This window comes from Crocuta crocuta, unplaced genomic scaffold (assembly GCF_008692635.1).
Source record: "Crocuta crocuta isolate KB4526 unplaced genomic scaffold, BGI_CrCroc_1.0 scaffold31, whole genome shotgun sequence".
Classification (NCBI taxonomy): Eukaryota; Metazoa; Chordata; class Mammalia; order Carnivora; family Hyaenidae; genus Crocuta; species Crocuta crocuta.
The window spans coordinates 10815545-10837228 of record NW_027528362.1 but is presented as its reverse complement, the minus strand read 5'-3'; the positions used below and the strand labels follow the sequence as shown (position 1 = coordinate 10837228).

Genomic DNA, 21684 nt, shown 5'->3' with positions numbered 1-21684 from the left:
GCCTCCTCCGCCCGCCTCCCTCCCTCGCGCGCTCTCTCTCTCTCTCTCTCTCTCTCTCTCTCTCTCCCATTATTGTTTTCCACTCTACAGACGATGGGGTCGGCTTATGATTAGGTCGGGAGCAAGTCAGATCTTCCTCCAAAGACTGGTAATATTTATGTAGGCAGAGAGAGAGAGGAGACAGAGAGAGAGAGACAGAGGGAGAGAGGGAGAGAGGGAGAGAGAGAGGGAGAGAGGGAGAGAGAGAACCGGGAGGAGGGGATAAGGAAATTAAACCCTTTAAGTCAATGCATGTTGTGGTGACACCGGCACCGGAGCCCTCACGGTGGAGTCGGCCAGGGCTGTGCGTTCCCAAAATATGACCAGGGGTGCTTGGATGTGTCGGCAGTATGACGACGGCTTAAAAATCTGGTTGGCCGCACCCCGGGAGAACGAGAAACCGTTCATCGACTCGGAGAGGGCTCAGAAATGGCGACTGTCTCTGGCATCTCTCTTGTTTTTCACAGTCCTGCTCTCTGATCACTTGTGGTTCTGCGCCGAGGCCAAGCTGACCCGGGCCCGGGACANGGCCCCTCGCCCGCCGCCCCGGCGCCCAGCCTCCTCTCCGCCTCCCCGTCCCCCACCCTGCCCCCCTCCCCGGGAGACGGCGGCGGCGGCCAGGGCGACCGAGGCAGGAGCAACCGGAGCAAGGCTCTTGCTCTAGGAAACTCCGCCAGCCCGGCGTGGCGCCTGGAGACTTGCTACCCCCAGGGCGCCTCCTCGGGCCAGTGCTTCACGGTGGAGAGCGCGGACGCCGTGTGCGCGAGGAACTGGAGTCGGGGGGCGGCGGCCGCGGGGCGGGGGCAGCGGAGCGGGGCGCAGCCCGCAGCGCTCTGGAGCCTGTCGGATTTTTACCTTTCGTTTTGTAACTCCTACACACTTTGGGAATTGTTCTCGGGGTTATCCAGTCCCAACACTTTGAACTGTAGTCTGGATGTGGTGCTCAAGGAAGGCGGCGAGATGACCACTTGCCGGCAGTGCGTCGAGGCTTACCAAGACTACGACCACCACGCTCAGGAGAAATACGAAGAGTTTGAGAGTGTGCTCCATAAATATTTACAGTCGCAGGAGTACTCGGTGAAGTCCTGTCCCGAGGACTGTAAGGTAGGAACCCTGGGCTCTTTATCACCCCTCTCGCGCTTTGCTGTCTGTGTGCGTTTGGCCCGAGATGTCCTCTACAGAGTTTTCAAAATAGTTTTTTTCTTTTTCTTTCTTTCTTTTTCTTTTTTTTTTTTTTTTTGTCCTCTGTTTTTTTTATTTTGTTTGTTTTTTNACCCCTCTCGCGCTTTGCTGTCTGTGTGCGTTTGGCCCGAGATGTCCTCTACAGAGTTTTCAAAATAGTTTTTTTTTTTTTCTTTCTTTCTTTTTCTTTTTTTTTTTTTTTTTTTGGACTCTGGTTTTGTTACTTTAGTTGCTGTTTTTGTGGTTAGGAGGGCCAGACCTGCTGCTTAAATTGGGAACACCTTGAGGATTGCTGGTGGATGGTTGCCTTCTGGGAATCTTTGGAAGCCCAGGAAAGACCCTGGTGTTCTGAGACGATAAAGCCTATGCTTTACTATCTCTTACAGCGATGCAGTTGGTTCAGACTCTGTTATCTTTTTTTTTTTTTAATGGAATTTGATACTGATGACCCCAGATAAAATCAGAGTCACTGACAGGCATGTGTGGTTTGGCTGGTAGACCCGCATGCATGATCTCTCCGACAGTGACATCATTAAGTTGGTTGACCACAGGGACAAGAGAGAGTGTTTGTAGCTGTTTATGGAGGAAGAACAAAAAGCACGTGACTTGGTTTACAGAGGTAGTTCTGGTTGTTTGGAAAGTATGGAGGCCTACCTAAGCATGTTTATTCACCACAAGTTTCCTGTTTTCTCTTAGACACTTGTATAATAAATGATCTGAGACTTACTGTGAGTAGAAAGTTTTAATTAAGTATCTGGTGATCGATGATCAGTGTTAGCTAACTTAACAGACACCTTATGTAATTAGCTTTAATTATCATTTGCTAAATGGCAAATGCTAGGTGCTATGAATGAAAAATACTGAACTCCTTAAGAATGTGTATTATATTCAGCCTCTTCCTGTTGAATATAATAATGGATATAATACTTGCTGATTGACGAAGGAGAAGCCAATGCAAGTTTCCTAAGAAATGGTCAGTGTAATTAATCATGGGGTGCAAGTGCGAGTAGAAGTGTCCCTGTCCGTGGTGCTGAAATGAGATTTGCCTGAGGGCTCTGTTGAAGATGAAGATACTGCAGTGACCTTTTAGTAGGGAAGAAATGATGACAGAATCTCAGTAAGCCTTTATGTTTCATCCCAAGGGTGATTTATTAAACAGCACAACAAAATACTATTGCTTTTCAGAGGAAAAAATACACCACATTCTCTTCCTTTCTCTTCACTACTGCCCCAACCCCACACGGGAACAGAACTGTCTCTCTTCTGCCTCTCTTGCTTTGTACTGGGGGAAGTGTAATGAAGGGCAGTATGGATCGAGGCTTTTGTGATACTTTGACAAGAGAACTGGGCTAAGGGATACTTGTTTAAAATGAACATAGTTCAAGGGCTGCATTTTACATTGGATTGGTTAATTGTGTGTTTGACAGTTAAGCTAAACTCAAACTAAACTTGCTTTGTCAACATTCTTTAAAAGACCAGAAATAGGTCTTCTTTTCAGATAGTAATATTGAGTTTACAGCATTAATCTGGAACGCTTCTTCACGAGATAACTGGATCTTAAACTTTCTGTTTTTCTTAACCATACCACTATAACTCATGCCTGGGGATCAAACTTATTCTTAATGGCAGAAGTTAATGAAGGACTAGCATATTTATTGCATAGTTATTTATTTTGACAAGATATGTTGCATCACAGTTGTAAAGATAAGGATACTCGTGTCTGCTAATTCCACAACTAATAAAAAGGTTGCAAGGATTTAACTATAGTTATGTTTAAAAGGGTGCCTTGTAATAATATAAATTTGTTTGCTTCCCTGAATGCAAACTTTTATAGAAATTTCTAGTAATTCCAATTTGCATAGGTTCAGTATTTAAAACATAGTCTGTATTGTCAATAGACTGCAACATATTTTCAAATAAACACATCAAATATATCTTTGTTCAAATACTCAGATTTTAAATAGATATAAATGTTTATTTTCTCCTTGACCTGAAATAAATCTCAACTTTATCACTATGCTATCATTCATAGCTGTAAGGTATAGTGTAGGTTCAACTAATTTGTGAGGTTGTAGACTACTTCTGTATTGTGTTTCTGTATAAAATAGTCACCATTAACTGTGTACACAAAAGCGTATTGTAAAAATATCACCTTCTTTTCTTCACATGGAAAAGTAAATACAGACATTTGGGTTTCTTATTGCCGCAACACAGAATTTGTTACCCATGATGTTTTGTAGCTATTTCTTGGTTGTGTGATTTCTGTTGATTTGTCATTTTGACATATTTATTCCACAATAACTGTTTTCAAAAATTATAGTTTCAAACTTAAGATGTCAGTGTTTTTGGTTGATAACTCACAAATCAATTGCTTAGTTGCTTACTTTAGTGTATGATTTGTTTATGATTCTCCAAAAGCCACAAACATCCAAATACAAATTATGTTACATGGCTTCAAGTGCTACTTGCACACATTTGAAAGATATGTCTGAGTTCTTTCTAAACATACTTATTTCAAACTTATGAAATGAGGACTATCATCAAGGGTCTTGTTCAAAATACACATTCTATGTAAAATTTTCCATATTTTAAGGTAGCCACAAAGTCCTAGGCTACATTAAAAGTAAATGCATTATATTTCTGGGATTGGTAATATATTCATGAAAAAAAATCTAGTTTTGATAGTTTATAAATATGTTTACAGAATTATAGACATGATACCCTTAATCATATTAGGGATACAAACTATTGTAATTTATGTATTAGGATAAATATACTGACTTTATTGTACTGATATATAATCAAGTGATCAGTGCAGTGTTTCTAGCTTTTAAAAGTTAGGACATGTATTGTTACCTTCTACCCCCCCATTAAGAAAAATGCCACATAGCATATATGTATAGAATTAAGATAGATTAAATGTAATTTCTATTTAACTTTTAAAAAAGGCTTTTTGATCCATTATGTTGAAAAAAAACCCCCACCTTAATATTAATCTAATACATTCATAAGATCTTGAGTCCAAAGTAACTGGAGATCAAATACAGCTTGAATTTACTTTAACTAACCTTTGTATTTCAATGTATAATACAAATCATTTGTATCCAAGAATATTTCTTAGTATTCTGAGAAATAGGTGGTTTAATTTTTTTGTAAAGAAAATATACACATTCATCTAGGGAGTAATTTATGAAAAATAAAGAATAAAAACCATTGCATGTATCATTTATATTATAGCATTCAAGCTGCTGTATTACATAAATCAGCAAAAATTATGACAGTGACACTTCTCTGTAGTTTGCAGTGTTATTCAAAATAGTGTTTTTTGAGATATGTTTAATAAGAATATAACACATCTTAAAAAAATTTCAAGCTAGGTGGTATTATTAAAATATAATATTCTAAGACATAAAATTTTTAAGTTAAATAAAGATTTTCCCTTAAATATGCCATTCTGTAGTCCCTGAGCACTCTGTAAGAAATGTAGCATAAAAAGTTAGAAAAATGTACATTATGAAAATTAATATATATTATAAAATATATAAAAGTTATATATATTTTATATATATATAAAGTTATATATATTTTATAATATATATGTATCAATATACATAGGGAATATATTTATACATATATACCTGTTTTGTGTGAACAGGTGAGTTTTTGTAACTGCTAGCTTCATTTACTTACTATACCTTAAGACAGATGGTCAGTGAAAGCAGGTTTGAGGTTAGATTCTAACATAGATCATTACATCATTTGTATTTTAGTTCTGTCAGTACAAGTCTAATCTTCATACTCTTAAGACTATATGCATTCTTACGTTTTTATTTTTATAGTCTCATATTAAAGTAGATTCTATTGCCTATTTTTATTTAACAGACACTGACCAAAGAGAGATTCTGCTAATGTTCGGCATATATAACAATTCTGATACCTGATGCTTTTTGTAATATTTTCAGGAACCACTCACAAACAGTAACCAGTTTGATAACATACAATTTGGGTTACATAATGTGCAGTTTGGAAAAAAGGCATTTCTTAAGTTCTTATTTATTTTGGTGTCACGCACTGTAAATTTGTAAGAACTAGCATTTTTAAAGAAAATCAAATATCTTACAGTTCTTTCCACTAAAATATAATTTTGCTGTTGATTAAGAGCAACTGTAGGTAGTATGACACCATCCAGAAGTGTGGGATACATCTGCAAATACAACGCTTTTATATTCTACCACTTAATTATTTTCAGATCTGCAAAATCAAATAGTCTAACCATGCAGATGATCACTTTCACCATTAATAAGGTAATTTATAAGATCAAAGCCACTGTCATAATCATTTCTATGACCCGGATTTTTTATTTATTATATTTTTGCTCCTTATGCAACTACTGATTTATGATCTGTGTTTTATTTTTATAGGGAAACATCCCAAAATTTGTCTTAATATTAGAGATGCCTGTTGGTTTAAAGACTATTTATCTTAATATTAGAGGCCTGTTGTTTTATAGACTAAACAAATATTTTTACTTTGAGATTGTAACTGGGTCAAATTAGTAGCTATATGGGGCATAACCACAAAGTTTCAATAATTGCTGTTATACATTGGTTTAATCACTGTAATTAGATGAAGTTGGTGTCTGCATATGCAAGGTGAATTAAAATGTGAAGGAAAGGAGATCAAAGAATTCTTTCAGCCTAATGCTCCCCCACGTATCAATTATAATACATTAAGATATCTTTTCTTGCTAAGTTGATTATATAAGAACAAATATACACATAGCCATTTCAAATGAGAACATTTGGTTTGAATTATCTGACCTATTGCTTTAGTTTCAATTCCTCATTTCCTGTTTAAATCTTCACCTTCTATATCAACCTCACATCAACTCAGCACCAAACATTTTGTCATTTATTTTATATTGATATGTACTGCAAAGGTGGTTCTTCAATATCAGGGAACATTTAGGGTAGATCAGTGGTCCTTGGGGTCACATCGGAATGTCCTGAGGATCTGTGAAGAAGCTCCTAGCCCCAAAGAGATTCTGATTTCATTGGTCTGGCTTCTGTCATGGGCTTGGGATTTCTCGTTTCCCAGGTGACTCTCATGTGGAGAATGGAACTTTGATATGTTTGAAAAGTAGAAGAGGTAACAGAACATAGCCAGAAGGCAGGGGAATGAATATGTAGTAACTAGGTTGAGGGAGTAGATGAAAAGTGAACCAGCTGGGTGGAAAGGTAAAGGGAGATACCCAAAGAGAACATAGAGAGAAAGATTGGATGCAGAGAAGACCAGAGTTTTGGATGTTTTAGGATGCACCCATTGGCCATGACAGTTCTTTCTTTTAGGGAGAACTGAGTCATAATACTAATGTTCAGTCGCGGACTGATCACAAGAGCGCAGAAACTGAATGATTATCTTCCTGAGACTGATCAACTATTTGATTAGAGGAACCCTAGTCTTATTATTTTTGTCTGTAATTTTAGCCTATGTAAATGGCTAAAGTTCAAACTTTTTAAGAAGTACATGGTTGGTTTTAAGAGAAAGCATTTTGGCTTTAGTATTTTCCATGATTCTGGTCTATTCTTCATCTATTCACTTTATTAATCCTAGGAAATTACTGTTCTTTTTCACTTCTAGTGTAATGAAAAGCCATTTTTTTTTGACTTATTTCCATATTACTATAGTAACTACTTGCCGTTCATATAGTTTTTGGAAGTGCAGACTGCTGAACAGTCACAGATTACGACAAAGCTTAATTTAGGGATTAGTTTTAAGAGAATCTTATTATTCTGTTTGGAAATGATTGTAATGTGAATCATATTTCATTTTTAACATTTTAGATTATAGGATGATGTGAAACACTAAATTTAAGTTTTATCTAATAAAATTAAATATAATTACAATCCAAATAGTGGAATTTCTTTAATGAAATGTAAATTTACTCTGATTCTTTAAAACTGGAAGGAAGAGATGGTTAACATTTGTCTTTCTTTAGTAATAAATAGTCACCAATTTATAGTATGTATTGTGTTAGACTACGTGAACCTATTTAATTCTTGGCTGTTTCAGGTGTGAAAAGGTAATAGTTAATCATCACCACCCCTTGGTAGTCTGTTTTTACATTCAATCATTTATAAACAAAATGTTGTATAAGCTACCACAGATGGTAAAAAAAAAAAAAGTTTTGCAAAAATAGAAGTTTGATATCTGTTTAAATACTGTTAGTTGATTTTAACAGCGGCAGTAGCGTATCCTCACATAATATGTGACGGGTAAATGCAACAGTCAGTTCTGTGGAAATGCATGGGGATTAGGTATGTCAGCTGCTCCACCCTGTGCAGGAGGGACAACGGGCTCTCGTCAACACTGGGTCATCATCGTCCTCCCGTTTTCTTACTCCTCTCGGTGTGCCTTCTTGTTTTCACCTGGCTGAGTCTTCTGGAATGTGGAAGCTGCATTTCCAGGACCTGTGTCCCATGGGAAACCCAAAGTTAAGGGGTCTTTCTTGGTATCCCCGCTCCCATCAAAAGTGATCAGTCTCTTTCTTACTGAACTATCACTATCACTGACTTCGTTTATTTGAAAAGAAAATTGAACTAAGATGTAAATGGACGATCGTGACAATGTATTAGCCATCACAATAAATGATTTGAATCACTCATAGATTTCAGTGCTGGAACAAGCTTCAACGGTAGCTGTTTAATAAGCTTTAGAGCTCAGTAGGAGTCAGAAACTTGTCTACTCCATTTAATCTTTGCAACATCTCCATATGAGGTAATTTGATCACAGAGTTTACAGATGAGTAAAGTGAGGACATAGAGTTGACTATTCCAAGGTCAAACATCTGGGCAGTGTTAAAGATCAAGTTCACTTTGTTACTATGATGTATTTTCTTTTATTATGAGCATTACAAACATACCAAGGAATGAAAAGATCAGTATAATAAGCCCACATATACCTTCACATAGATTTAACAACTGTTAAAAATCTTGCTGTAGGAAATAGCTCTGGGGAGATGTTCATGCTCAGTTGTGAAGGACCATAGATCCCGTGCTAAGGTCTTTGAGTTTTATTGTCTGTATGATAAGAAATCAGAGAGGAATTTTAATCAAGGAGGATTCATTTGGGATGCTTTGTTTTCCTCAAAAACTAGCTTTGGCAGCAGTGTGATAATAGGCAGGAACAGAGTGAAGTAATGCCAGAGAGATCCATTCGGAATCTGCAGTTTTCCTTAGGGGTAATATGATGGCTGTAAATCGGTATTCTTCAACAGAACTTTCTATGACACAAGAAACATTTTATACTCCATCCTGTCCAACATGGTAGCGCCTACCTGTGTGTGGCTACTAAGAAGTTGAAATGTGGCTAGGGTGAATGAAACTCTGAATTTTCACTTTCATTTAAATGTAGTTATTCTACACTATTAGGAGGAACTTGACGGAGGAACAAGGGGGAGAAGAAGGGCGGAAATGGTGGGGGAAAGGGAGAGAAGCAAACCATGAGAGTCTCTTGAATGCTGACAAAAACTGAGGACTGATGGATGTGGGGGGAGGGGGGGATGGGCATGGAGGAGGACACTTGTGGGGATGAGCACTGAGTGTTATGTGGAAACTAATTTGACAATAAACTATTAAAAAAAAATAAATGTAGTTATTCTACATTTAAATAGCCTCAGTGTCTGGTGGCTACCACGTTGGGCAAAATGGCTACAGTGGCTTTGGAAGTGGAGAAGACAAGATTCAGGAGACTTCTCGCTCAAAACTTACCAACTGTAGAGGAAAGATAAGATTCAAGATTTATACAAAGTGAGATTGTGTACGTTGATACCATTTTATTGATTAACTAGTTAATTTACTGATATGCATTTATTTATTTTGAGAAAGAGAGAGAATGTGAGCAGAGGAGGGGAAGAGGGAGGGAGGGGAAGAGAGAGAATCCCAAGCAGGCTCCATGCTGGCAGCGCAGAGCTTGACATGGGTCTACAAATGGTGAGATCATGACCTGAGCTGAAATCAAGAATCAGATGCCTAACTGACTGAGCCACCCAGGCATCCTGGTGTGGATACCATTTGAAGAGATGAGAGATACAGAGGGAAGAATGAGTTGGAATTGAGACAGTTGAAAGAAACTAGGGGTTCATTTTTTGTAGATAATGCTAGCAGGAGATACCCAGTAGATCACATGCCATGTGATAGGACGTTTGGTTGTGAAGCTCACACTCTACAAGTACATTTCATTTGGGAAGCTGTGGACAGAGATTAGAAGACTTAGCGAAAACAAGCTCTATGGACAAAAGGACGGAGATGAATCCTGGGGAAGAACAACATCTGAAGGTTTGAGCAGAAAAGGGACCAGGGAAGGAGACAGAGAAGAATGAGGAATAAGAGTGAAAATGTGAGGGGGCATGATAATGGGGTTGGGGAGATGAGTGTGCCAGAGAGAGGAGGGAGAGGACCAGCAGAGGAGGAGGGAAAGGACAAAGAACCATAGAATGTGCTCATCTGAAAGGCATAGGGAAGGATTTTAAGAAAGATGCAGAATCCGTCAGGAGCGCCTTATCCTGAAGAAAGGACACCTAGGCTGAGCCCAGGAATAGGTCACTGGATTTGGCAATTATTTTTCTTGTTGATTATGAGGTAGTTTCAATAGATTGGTAGGGAGAGACGTCAGATTGTGATGGACTAAGGGGTAGGTTGGAGCTGAGATAAGGACTAGCCTGAACTACTCTTCTTTAGGAGAGAAAAGAGAAAGAAAACGGGGTAGGTGGAAAGATGTGGAACTTAAAGAAATAAATATTTTATGATGCAATAAACTTTAGATTATTCAAAGCTTTTGGACCCTGATGGGTATATGAGATAGAGAGCACCAGATTTATTAAAAAAAAAAAAAAAAAATTAGTGATGGCCCCAGATCCCAAAGAAGAAGTGATAGGTTCTCATCTATTCCTAGCCTTGGGGAAGAAGAGAGGTTGTATCTGTGCATTCTGTTGTACGTCTCAGATCCTTTGTTTTGTTTCTATTTTAAACAACAACAGTGCTTTAGTTGCAGGATTTCAGAAAAGAAACACATTTGTTGTCTTGAATATGCTTAACTGAAGTAGGAACTTCATTTTCAAGTAATATAAAATAACTATTGATTGTAAATGTCAACAATTACGTATGTGTTACTATCAATATTGTCTTTAGGGATGTGTTGCCCTGGGGTTTAATCATGTATTTAGGGAATCCACTGAATTAAGTGTGCCTATTTCTTTATGGGACTTCTTTGCAAAATTATTGAATTAGAAACAGAAATTAGTTCTAAACCTAAGAGTGTAATGGTTCAAAAAACAAATGAGGATAGCCAGGGTTCATCTTTCAGATTCACCATTTATTATTACGTGTTATCACCCAAGTTACTTAAAATAGGGATTTTAGGATCTCTTTCATAAGATGGTAACAGGGCAAAAATCAAAAGACTCCCATGCGTATAAATGTACCCAGCCTAGGACTTGATGATGCCCAGCAAATGGTGACAAGTTATTAAAATCCATGGGGGAAAAGCTATGAACAATCAGTAAAATTAACATAGTCTTCTCTTGAGATCTCACAGATATTTTCTGGTAAACAACACTCATTTACAAGAGTTTTATAAGCAGGCTTTGCATCTTGCGTGATAACATTCTCAGCTTTATTGCATCTACATACCTTTTGCTTCTCTAGAAAGGTGAATAAATTATGGAACAATGCTAAAATAAAACTGAAAACAAAAGTTCAGCTGGAGTGAAAATATTCTGTTCCTAAAGTTTAAGGTTTTCTCTGTGTTAGGTTAAAAATGAACATATGCTGGAGTTTAGACTGAGTAGATTCTTTTAGATTATTCCAGAGGAATTTGAGCCCTTTTGTGCACGACCTTTGAGAGGACAAGTGGAAAAACCACTGTAATGATCTTCCATCTCCTGGAACCCTACTGGTTAAAACAAAATTCTTGGGGGAAGTTCTGTATTAAGTAGTTTGTGAGGCATTGCCAAGTCCTGCCTTCAAAATCCATTTTAAAAGATGGGGCCCTTTGCCCTGCTCTCTAGATACTTGACTTTGTTTTTGTTTTTTGCGTCTCTGTAATTTTTTTGCTCTGACCCACATTTACCCGTTTAGCCATACTTAGTATTTTTAGTGACTGGGAGAGGGAGTTGGGTAAACGATGGCCTTGGTATTGAACTAGAGCTAGCGGAAAAGGCACACATGGCAAGTGCCAAGATACAGAAACTGAATGGGGAGAATGAAAGAGGGGGCTGGCCATCCCCAGTGGGCACATTGATTGCCCTGAGAAAAGAGAAGGCATGGGGAGACCCAGCAAGGTTCTTTAACTAGATAAAAATCATCACATGGAAGGGGAGACTTATTATCCAGTACTTTGCATGGCTCTAGGGGTGAGCATGAGGCTCTGTAGGTATATAGGTGTTTTGTGCAGGAATATCTTTACTCTGTAAGAAAGGGTGTTCTATTAAAGAGTACAATGGAAACAGTTGCCTGAGGAAATCCGAGTGCACTGCAGCAGATGATGTGCAAATGGGATGGGAACATCTGCTGTGACCATGCAGGCCCTCTCGCCTGTGTGCTGCTGGTTGACCCGATGACTTTAAATATTCCGAACAGCAGCCTTTGGCATCACATGAAGGACCCAGAAGAGATAACTTTGCCCAGTGAGATTGTACTTACTGTCGATTCCTGTCAGAGAATAATGATCTTACACATAAAATATAACTATTTTCTTAGCCCAGCACCTTGCTCATAATAATAATACTTTGCTTTGCCAGGTAAACGTCTTGACAACATCAACTCTAAATTATTTTTCTGTTTCCTGTTCATATTATTATCAGTTTGAATAACTTTTAAAATGAATGAATCAACTACATTCGCTTATCCTGAAGATATATAGGAATGGAGTTAGAAGAATCTCCCATCCAAGTACTAACCAGGCGCGACCCTGCTTAGCTTCCGAGATCAGACGAGATCGGCGCGTTCAGGGTGGTATGGCCGTAGACTGGAGTTAGATGAATCTATAAGGAATTTTGTTGTTGTTGTTGTTATTGCTGAGTTGCAAAAACATTTGTTATCTTCTGATCACAGACACATCAATCATTGTTACTAATTCTCAAGCAGAACTCGACAACATGGTCAGACTGGGAAGGAAAGGGTGGATAATGGCCTTTCTCTGTTGGTTGTGTGACACTTCTTTTCATGCATTAACTCGCCCCTGTATCCAGTTCTTTGGGGATATTATCACCAGGAACAAAATCACTGTATAAAATTGAGCACTGTTATTGAATTGTACCCGTATGTTGAGTTTTTACCATAAACAAGCCCCAGGCTGATAGCTCTAGCATTCTTATCTTGTTTATTTCCCACAACAGTCCAATATCATGGGCCAAACTAGCTTTATCAGCAAATGGGGTGACAGTGACTGAGGTTTAGAACAGTTAAGGAATGCGCTCAAGTTCTCACAGGTACGGATGGCGTAGCCAGAATTTAAACCCAGTAGTCTGTGGCGCTTCATATCAGAGGCTTACCTTAGTTACTATATCACATTGTCTACTGTGTCACAAATTGTTGCTCATGTCTGGTTGTTTTTGTTTTTGTGTTTAGGGCAGAGAATGTGGGTGGAAAGCAGCTAGAGTAGATGGAATATAAAGTTCTTTCTCACATAAAAAGAAACACAAGGCACTTCATCTAGATTTCTTGCTGCAGCAGCTTTGTGTGGTCAAGAAAGGTCAAGATACGGATTGCTGTTCCACTAAGTCCAATGAGATGGGGTGCTTCTATCTAGGTTGAGGAGTCACTGCGAGGAGGAGCAGAGCAGGGGATCATAAAATGTAGCTGGCCAGTTTTCCTCCCAGCCCGAGCCCCTCTGGAAAGAGATAATCGCTTCATACTGCAAGGCTTTTCCTACCGTGTCCGCACTGAGCTGGTAGAAAACACTGACAGGTTTGTCCTTCTAATCCAGTAATTAGCTTCTAATCAAAGCTGTCCTTCTGGTTCGGATCACCTGTCTGATAGAGATCTTGAACTTAGTTTCCATAGAGGCATTTTTAAAAGGCCTGTGGTATATCGAACCTTGGGTATCACAGTGACCCTAGATAAGCTGGGATCCCTTGTCTGAAGAGAAACAAATGTTTCTAAAAAGGTCGATCTGAATCTTAACCCATCTAAAAACAGTGAATCTCCTTCCCCATAGTGAACACTGGGCTGGCTGCTAGAACCCTCCGGGCATTTGGGCTTTTGGAGGCAGTGGCCTCAGTCCAAGCCCAGGGGAAGTCCTGGGGGAAAGAGATGACATGCAAATGGACATGACCTTGCTGTCATTGGAGCTGTGAGCCTCTGCATGGATCTGCTCTGTGGAGGGCTGGCAGATGAAGACAAGTCTCAGATATGTACTGTGTGCCCCATGAAGGGTCTCAAAATGTTGAAATTTACTTTGGAAATTCTATTGGGAGTCACTTAAATAGAATTGGAATACTATTGAAAGGCACTTAGGAAAAAGGAATCCTTTCATATCATTTCGGTTTAGAATTTTTAAACTCTTCCGTTTTATTCAGTGTGTCTGGAGATTCCAGTAAAGAAGAGGGAATTCAAGTCTAAGTAAACAAAATCCTTGTGAGCATAGTTGGATTTCATTGATGAATATAGATTATTGGTTTTTTTCAACTCCCATACTTATTACCTGCCCAACCATGGACTTGACTTCCCCCTTCAGTTAATTGTTTTTTTTTTTTTAAGATTATTAAAATAATTAATACAATCTTTAGGTATTTTGATATTTTTTTGTTCTTAGGACTTAATGAATAAAATGGGCCTCTCACATATAATATACTATTTTACCTCCCAGAAATCAAAGGGACTATTTATCGGCAAAAATAAGCATACTATAAGAGTACCCAAACTTTATTGTTTGTTCACTTAAATAATTTTCTCGAATCCAGATACTTCAAAATCTGAGGAAAGTTGACAAAATCCATTGATATTTATAAGTCCCAAATCTTTAATCCTAACATTGCATATGTGATATTAAGAACTCAAACTATTTCGTAATAAAAGTCTAAAATGTTTCCTGAAAGCTGTGGTGGTTAATTTTTGATGTTCCTCAATTATTTCATAAAAGGTAGAGATTTTTAAAGGGCCCTAATTGCGGAAGTAATTATTAACGTTGATGAAAGGGTCCATCTTTGCCTGTCGCGTGGTCCAGATGCGCTAGGCCACAGTGTGCTAGCCGGGGAGGTCACTGTCCTCTGCTTCCCATGCTCCAGTGTCGATGCTGTAAGCTTTCCCTTGCTTCCATTTTGCTGTGTCCACATAGGAGAAGAAGAATAAGACCAATAAATAACTACAGTTAAGACAAAGACACATTCCCAAAGATTTGAAATGGTGTTTTGGTAATCAACGCTTTTGGTTCATGGTCTTTGTCAGAAACATGGCACATCACCGCTGAGGAAATGATGCTCACTTCTCCAGTATTACCTGTTAATTGGATGGATGTTTACTTTTCTCACAGTATCCACTTTAAACAGAAAAGTTCGAAAGCTAGGCAGTCCAAATTTGCATTTCTTTAATGACTTGATTATATTAATAATACTAAAACAGTAGAGCTAAAGGCACTATGCAGCACTCAACAATTTTCTTTTTTTCCCAAGTTGAGACTAGGGTAGATGAATCGTGGAAAAGGTGACTCGTGATCCATAGGGTTTAGGGGATAAAAAACGTATCTTCATCCACATATATTAATTTATCTTTTAAAAAATGTTTATTTTTCATTTTGAGAGAGAGAGAGAGCACAGGCAGTGGGCAGGGGGTAGGGGAGAGAGACAGAGAGAGAGAGAGAGAAAGAGAGAAAGAGAGAGAAACCCAAGCAGGCTTTGCCCTGACAGCACAGAGCCTGAATCGGTGCTCGATCTCACAAACTGTGAGATCATGATCTTGGCCTAGATCAAGAGTTGGATGCTATATTAATTTATCTTAATGGCCTGACATTTGAAATAACACAGGGCCAGATGGAGTAGCTGAGTTCACGGTGGCAGTAGATCAAGGAAAGCAGGAAATGGTATCTGAGAGTTCCCATTTTCTACCTTCGACCACTTACCACATTATACATTTGCCTCTGCTGTGCTGTGTCCAGTCTGGGCAGTTTCGAACCTATTCGTAGCCTATATTTTTAAAAACACCATGATAATATCTGATGCATTTAATGTAAGTTGTTAAGGAGCAGTCTAACCAAGGGGCAATCTAACCAAGTTCCTATGACTTCTCCAAGTAATGGCTCAGGGCTCTAGAACTGTCTGTGCTTCTTGTGAATGAGCAGGCGGATCAGAGGGGCCAAAAAAGTGTCTGCACAACAGAGAATGCGTGCATTTTCTCAGAATGATCACGGTGATTATTTGCAGAGGATATAATTGTCACCCAGATGTGTTAAAGGGTGCTACATAAAGAGCATTTTAATAATTTAATTTGTAATCATTGCCTCTGGGAATGTATTTTGTCATGAAATCTTTGTGTACCAAATAGGAAAAAATTTGTATAGGGACAAATGAATATTACTTTCTAAAAATGGATCTTTAGTGCAAACTGTTGTTGGATGGTCTGAGCACTGTTATTATATGGCAACAGTAATTTAGACACTGAGATAAAAGATAGCCCACAGTGCACCTAGTTAAAAAAAGAATAAATAATCAGACATGTCATCCTGTGTGACTCATAAATGGACATGCAAAAAACAGTAACCTTATATATAAGCAGGATACTTATTTAAAAACATTTTTTTAATGTTTTTTTATTTATTTCTGGGAGAGAGAGACAGCGTGAGCAGGGGAGGGTCAGAGAGAGAGGGAGACACAGAATCTGAAACAAGTTCCAGGCTCTGAGCTGTCAGCACAGAGCCTGACCTGGGGATGGAACCCACGAACCGTGATATCAAACCTGAGCCAAAGTCGGATGCTTAACCGACTAAGCCACCCAGGCGCCCCGATACTTATTAAAATAAGGAAGGAATGTGAGAGAACACCCAGGAGAATACTAACTTTTCGTTTTCGAGATGCACATAATTGAGAACAAGATTAAAGGCATGTAAATATCTTAATCCAAAAGCTGTCGTGCTCATAATGTGTTACTGAGAAAAGCAATCTTGGTAACACATTTTCTTTCTCATACAGTCCCATTTTCAACCTGTAAGTGGAAATTAGATTTTACTCAGAGCCTTGACCTTAGTTAGGACCATGTCGCAGCTCCCTTATGAAAACGTCATGCTTTTCTTCTTGAAATACAGTCGGCTATAAGTCAGATAATTACAAAATACCAGTTTTATAAAATATGGTGTTTGATATCTTTGTTACTGAACAACAGAGCTTTTTATATGGGAACTATAAACAGAGTATTTTATTTGTACATGCTTCTTTATGGGTAATTATGGGTTTGAAAAATCATAAACAGCAGTGTAATTACTCCATGGCTTGCAGTGGGATGTGTGTTTCCTTAATCTGGCCATTTAAAGAGAGAAATAACTATTCTATAACCTTTGCAGAGAAGGAATTTTTTAAATCCAGCGTTGTTTCCCAAATTTAGAAGACAAGAAAAATATGTCGCTGTTTGGTTCTGCTGATTAGTTTATGAATTTTAAGAAGCTGGGAAGACCCTGTATCTTGATCGTACTGTGCACCAAAATCAGGAAGAGATTGAGAGAGAAAATATTCCACTTAATAGAAAAAAAAGCAAGAGAGACTGACAGCGTGATAGAAACCTTGTCACTAACCCAACCGTAAAATAAAAGCTGTAGATACGGTTTTTCTTTTTTGCAAGAATCTATTCAGTTACCTATCCAGGATGTTCAGAGAAGCAAAATGATTATATTACCCGAGAAATCACCCAGACAGTTCAAATAGTTCCCGAAATTCAAATTACTCGTAGGCAAATGTTTTAAAACAGCACTTTCCAAACATTGTTCTTATTATTTCGCATTACGAAGTGAGCTTGAGTGTTAGAAATAAAACACGGAAGAAGTTCAACCCCTAATGGCCCTTCATGGGCTTTCGGTGGAAAGTCTGTTACTCATATAGAAGCAAACACAAATCAGCACTGTGACTGCTTTTGTCGTCTGACTTGAAGAAAGTTTGACATCAGTCAGTAACCCAAGTATAGGGCAAATAATTGATTTAAGTAGATTTCTCTGTCTTTCTAAGTATAAATGATTTAACTAAATGTTACTTTTTAATTTTAATTTATTTCACGGATAGGCAGCAGAGTTATGCCCAAAGCTGGAGGGCAGTTTTTTCTTTGTTAAGATCATCATAATTGATAATTAGCACCTGGAGTCAGTGCCAGACCAGTTTATTTAATTCCTTGAAGTACCTGATAACCTTTTCATTGTGTAGATGAGGAAGCAAAGGCGTAGGGCACGGGACCCTTAACTAAGGTTTATTTTAACAATGATTTTCTCCTGTGGTACAGAAGCAGTCCTGACTTTCAGGTATTACAGATTATTGAAAAAGAAGGAAAGAAGATAGCACTTGTTGCTTGAGGAGAGTTTCCAGCAGCATGTGGGTGATTTACATGATAAACCTATAAGATGAATTCTGTATGTATATACCTGCCCGTTTGTTTCTCTTGTGAGATTTTGAGAGTACTCTTAAAGCTAGGAGTTCTGTCTGCTTCATTTTTTTTTTTTTTTTTTTTTTTGTCAAATCACTTGTAAAGAAGGGAGAAAAGAAGAAAAATGAGCTTGTGATGGTTACAAAACATGGCTGCAGATTCTTCAGTACCCCTCCAACTAAGGGTTCATGTAGCCCACTCTTTGGATCTGGGCAGGCGTGCGACTGCTTTGTACAAAAGACTGGAGCATATGTGATGTTCTGTGACTGTCATGGTAGCCGGTAAATGGCTGTGCATTTTTAGCCCTGTTTGCTGAGATACGTGTTCGTGAAGGCGTGAGCTGTCATTGAAGACATTCACGTTACCCAAGGCCACCCAACTGTAAGGAACCCAAGACCAATAAAAAGGGTGGGCTGGGCTTTCCTAGTTTCAGTTGAACTCAGACTTTGACTTGTCCTAGGCCGGGTCCAGACACCTTGGTGAAGCTTCCAGATGAGTCAGATGCCAGCCCTTTAAGTCATGCTGAGCCCTTCAAATCTGCTCAAAGCACCAGACTCTTCGAGGAAAGAAAGGCTACCCTACCTCTTTTATGTAGTTTAACTTCTGGATCCACAGAAGCTTAGACTGTAATAAAATGATTGTTGTGTTAAACTACATTTTGGGGTGGTTCATTAGCAATAAACTAAGTGGTGTTCAGTAGTTGTTGAATGATACTTCATCGTGTAAGAGGTTCCACTGAGTAAAAGCCAATGGAAACTGGAGAAAGAAACCCCAAACCACCTATGTGGCCTCATCTGTTTTATTGAATTCTTTCCCTTCCTGGTCGGTAACGCTGCTGCGTAGTTTCTTGAAACTCTTATTGTGAAATTTCCCCCTGCCGGTTCATTTACTTCACGTAGCAGCAGATATTCATACATTGACTCTTGGGCCCAATTCATCATCTGAGGACGTAGGCGACACATGACAGGAAACAATGCCTACGAGCTGAGTGTAACTGAAAAGGTAATGTGTGGGGCTGCATACGTATAGGAACAGCGCAATGGAGAGAGAGAGAGCAGGATCCTCCGGGAAGTACAAGGAGACCAGTTTCTTCCTTCTTTCACTGGATTTTACTAGTGTTCCACTGTCAAAATGTGGCAAAGAAAATGGAAATTAATGTAACTGTTCAGTTTTGGAGACAGTTTTAAAGGCTGCATTACTTGGGATATTCTATTGAAATCCTCGTATTTTAATTTTTTTTTAAATTATGAAACCATAATGAACGCGTCCTCTTGAAATCATTTATTGTCATTTATAACAAATGGGCGAGTTTAAGAGATTGTGTTAACAACTGTTTCTACTGTTCTTTAGGAGAAAGTAGTTGCATTTTCATGCAGCTGTTACGCTGTCACAGTATCTTTGTTCCTCCATGTTAGGCATCACTTTGGAATATTGTAAACAGCATTCATATGTTCAAATACCTGAAATATTTTGGGAAGCATTATAAAGGCTAATGTTTATAGAAATCAAAACAAAACTGGGTATGGTATGATGAGTAGCAAGTGGCATCATCCAGCCATTAGGTAGAATATGGAGAGGTGAACAGTTGTCATTGAAAGCACCAACTAGTTTCCTGAATGACTTACTAGACTTTTTATTCAGGAGTGGTTTCCATTTTTCATGGGTTATTCCAAAAATGAGATAATGTATTAGATTTCTTTAAAAAATCGTTTTAATGTTTCTTTATTTTTGAGAAAGAGAGAGAGAGTATGAGTAGGGGAGGGATAGAGAGAGAGGGAGACACAGAATCCAAAGCAGGCTCCAGTCTCTGAGCTGTCAGCACAGAGCTCGATGTGGGGCTCAAACTCACAAACCGTGAGATCATGACCTGAGCCAAAGTCGGACGCTTAGCTGCCTGAACTACCCAGGCGCCCCTGGATTAGATTTCTTTTTAAAGTGTAGATCGAAGTAAAGCAGAATGAGTTTATTCTTCTTTCTTTGCAAAAAGAAAAAAAGTAGAGAGTTATGTTGTATTAGTTATCTATTGCTATGTAACAAGTTACCGCGAACTTAGAAATTTAAAACTATGCTTGTTTATTATCTCACAATATCTGTGGGTCAGAAGTCTGGACGTGACTTAGATGTGTCCTCAGCAAGGACACAGTCAAGGTGTGGGCCAGGCTGGGGTCTCATCTGAGACTCTTCTAGGAAACCATCAGAGAAAGGGCATGTGGTTGTCTGTAGACTATGTGTGTGCCTTGTAGATTTGCTTCTTCAAAGCCACAAGGGGAAAGGAGCCTCAGCCACAGACGTTACTATTGGATGTCATGTCGTTCTGAAATGACCTTCTTCTTTGCTCTGTCCTGTTTGTTGGAAGCGAGTCCGGTGGAGGCCCACAGGAACATAGAGAACATAAGGGGAAATCATGGGACCACCATTTGCACGACTGTTAACTTTTAAAGGTCCCTCAAACACGCTATTCTTCAGAGAGTCAGTTTCACATATTATTGAATCATCTCAGGCAAGATAAATGTATGTTTTTATTTTACGTTGCCACTAAGTCAAGAAATATTTGATAAATGCTTAACTGTAAATGTGGGGAGCCATCACCATTATGAAATATAAGTATGTCTTACTGCAGGAACATAGGTAAGATTTATTAGGCATGATCTGCATAGGGAAAATGGCATTTTAACTAAAGAAATTGACAATAGGCATTTTCAAGCCTTCTTGGTTTTTATAAAATTGTTTCTGTGTGAAATTAGATTCGAAATTTGCCTTGAAATATTTCCTTGAAATTTAAGATATTTGCTATAATTATGGAAGAATAAATATCACATAATTGCTTTAGAAGGAGATAATCTGTTTCCTAAAATGGATTTTAGTGTAAATTAGTGAATCTTCAGAACCCTCAGGTTCTAAGTGGTGACTTATAATTCTCATAAAAAGATTGACTTATTTAGACAAATTCAGCCATCACATATGCCTGTTTATTCATCTTTATAAATCCCATTTGTCTGGAATGCTGCCTATAATACTAAGTTCAGATTGAAGGTTTCAGCAGTGGGATTTGAAATAAACATGAAGGTGGGGTGCCTGGGTGGCTCAGTCGGTTAAGTGTCTGACTTTGGCTCAGGTCATGATTTCATGGTTTGTGGGTTTGAGCCCCGCGTTGGGCTCTGTGCTGACAGCTCAAGGCCTGAAGCCTGTTTCAGATTCTGTGCCTCCCTCTCTCTGCCTCAAGCTCTGTGTCTCTCTGTCTTCAAAATAAATAAACATTAAAAAAAAAAGAAAAAAAGAAATATGAAGGCATTTTAGGGCAACTGCTTTTATGAACAGAGGCCTGGAAACTTTCTCTCTTCAACTCTTCTGACTATATTAAAAGAATTATTTCCTTTTACCAATTCTAGAGTGCCAGATATTTTTCTGGGGGCTGCATTTTTGTTTTTAGTCTTTGATCTTTCATTAAAGTAGTTACTTAGCTCACTGAAAATGTAAAACACAGTTTGGAGATAAGGTTCTAATTCCTGGTTCTCATTTTATTGAGGACCTGGTACATGTCTGTGTGGAGGAGTGAACGAGATTGGTTTTCTGGGCAGACAGGATAAGAGTCAAGTTTACTACTGCCCTGCCCACCTCAACACCGTCTATTCTTTGACATCAGATAGCTCTATTCCACAGCTCACACTGGATCCTCCGCTTGTTTAAGGGAGTTGAAATGCATTATTGCAGTACCTCATTACTATATTAAAAACAACTCCAAGCATAGGCCACCCAATAGCATCATCTCAGTATTTAAGGAGAAAATGGAGTTAGCAATCCTTTGTCTGGACTTGGATCAGGCCAAAGTCATGAAAAGGTACAAAATTAA

The 21684-nt window shown here is 38.5% G+C and overlaps 1 protein-coding gene across 1 annotated transcript in view; it reads left to right on the top strand.

Annotated features, from left to right (window-relative positions):
- The first annotated feature begins 94 nt into the window (after positions 1–94).
- The window catches only part of NALF1 (NALCN channel auxiliary factor 1), a 638784-nt gene continuing 617194 nt past the window's right edge, over positions 95–21684 (top strand). Inside the window, 2 exon segments of the mRNA XM_077753908.1 lie at positions 95–566; positions 569–1143. Of these exon segments, the coding sequence (XP_077610034.1) occupies positions 359–566; positions 569–1143 (783 nt within the window). The 5' untranslated portion in view covers positions 95–358.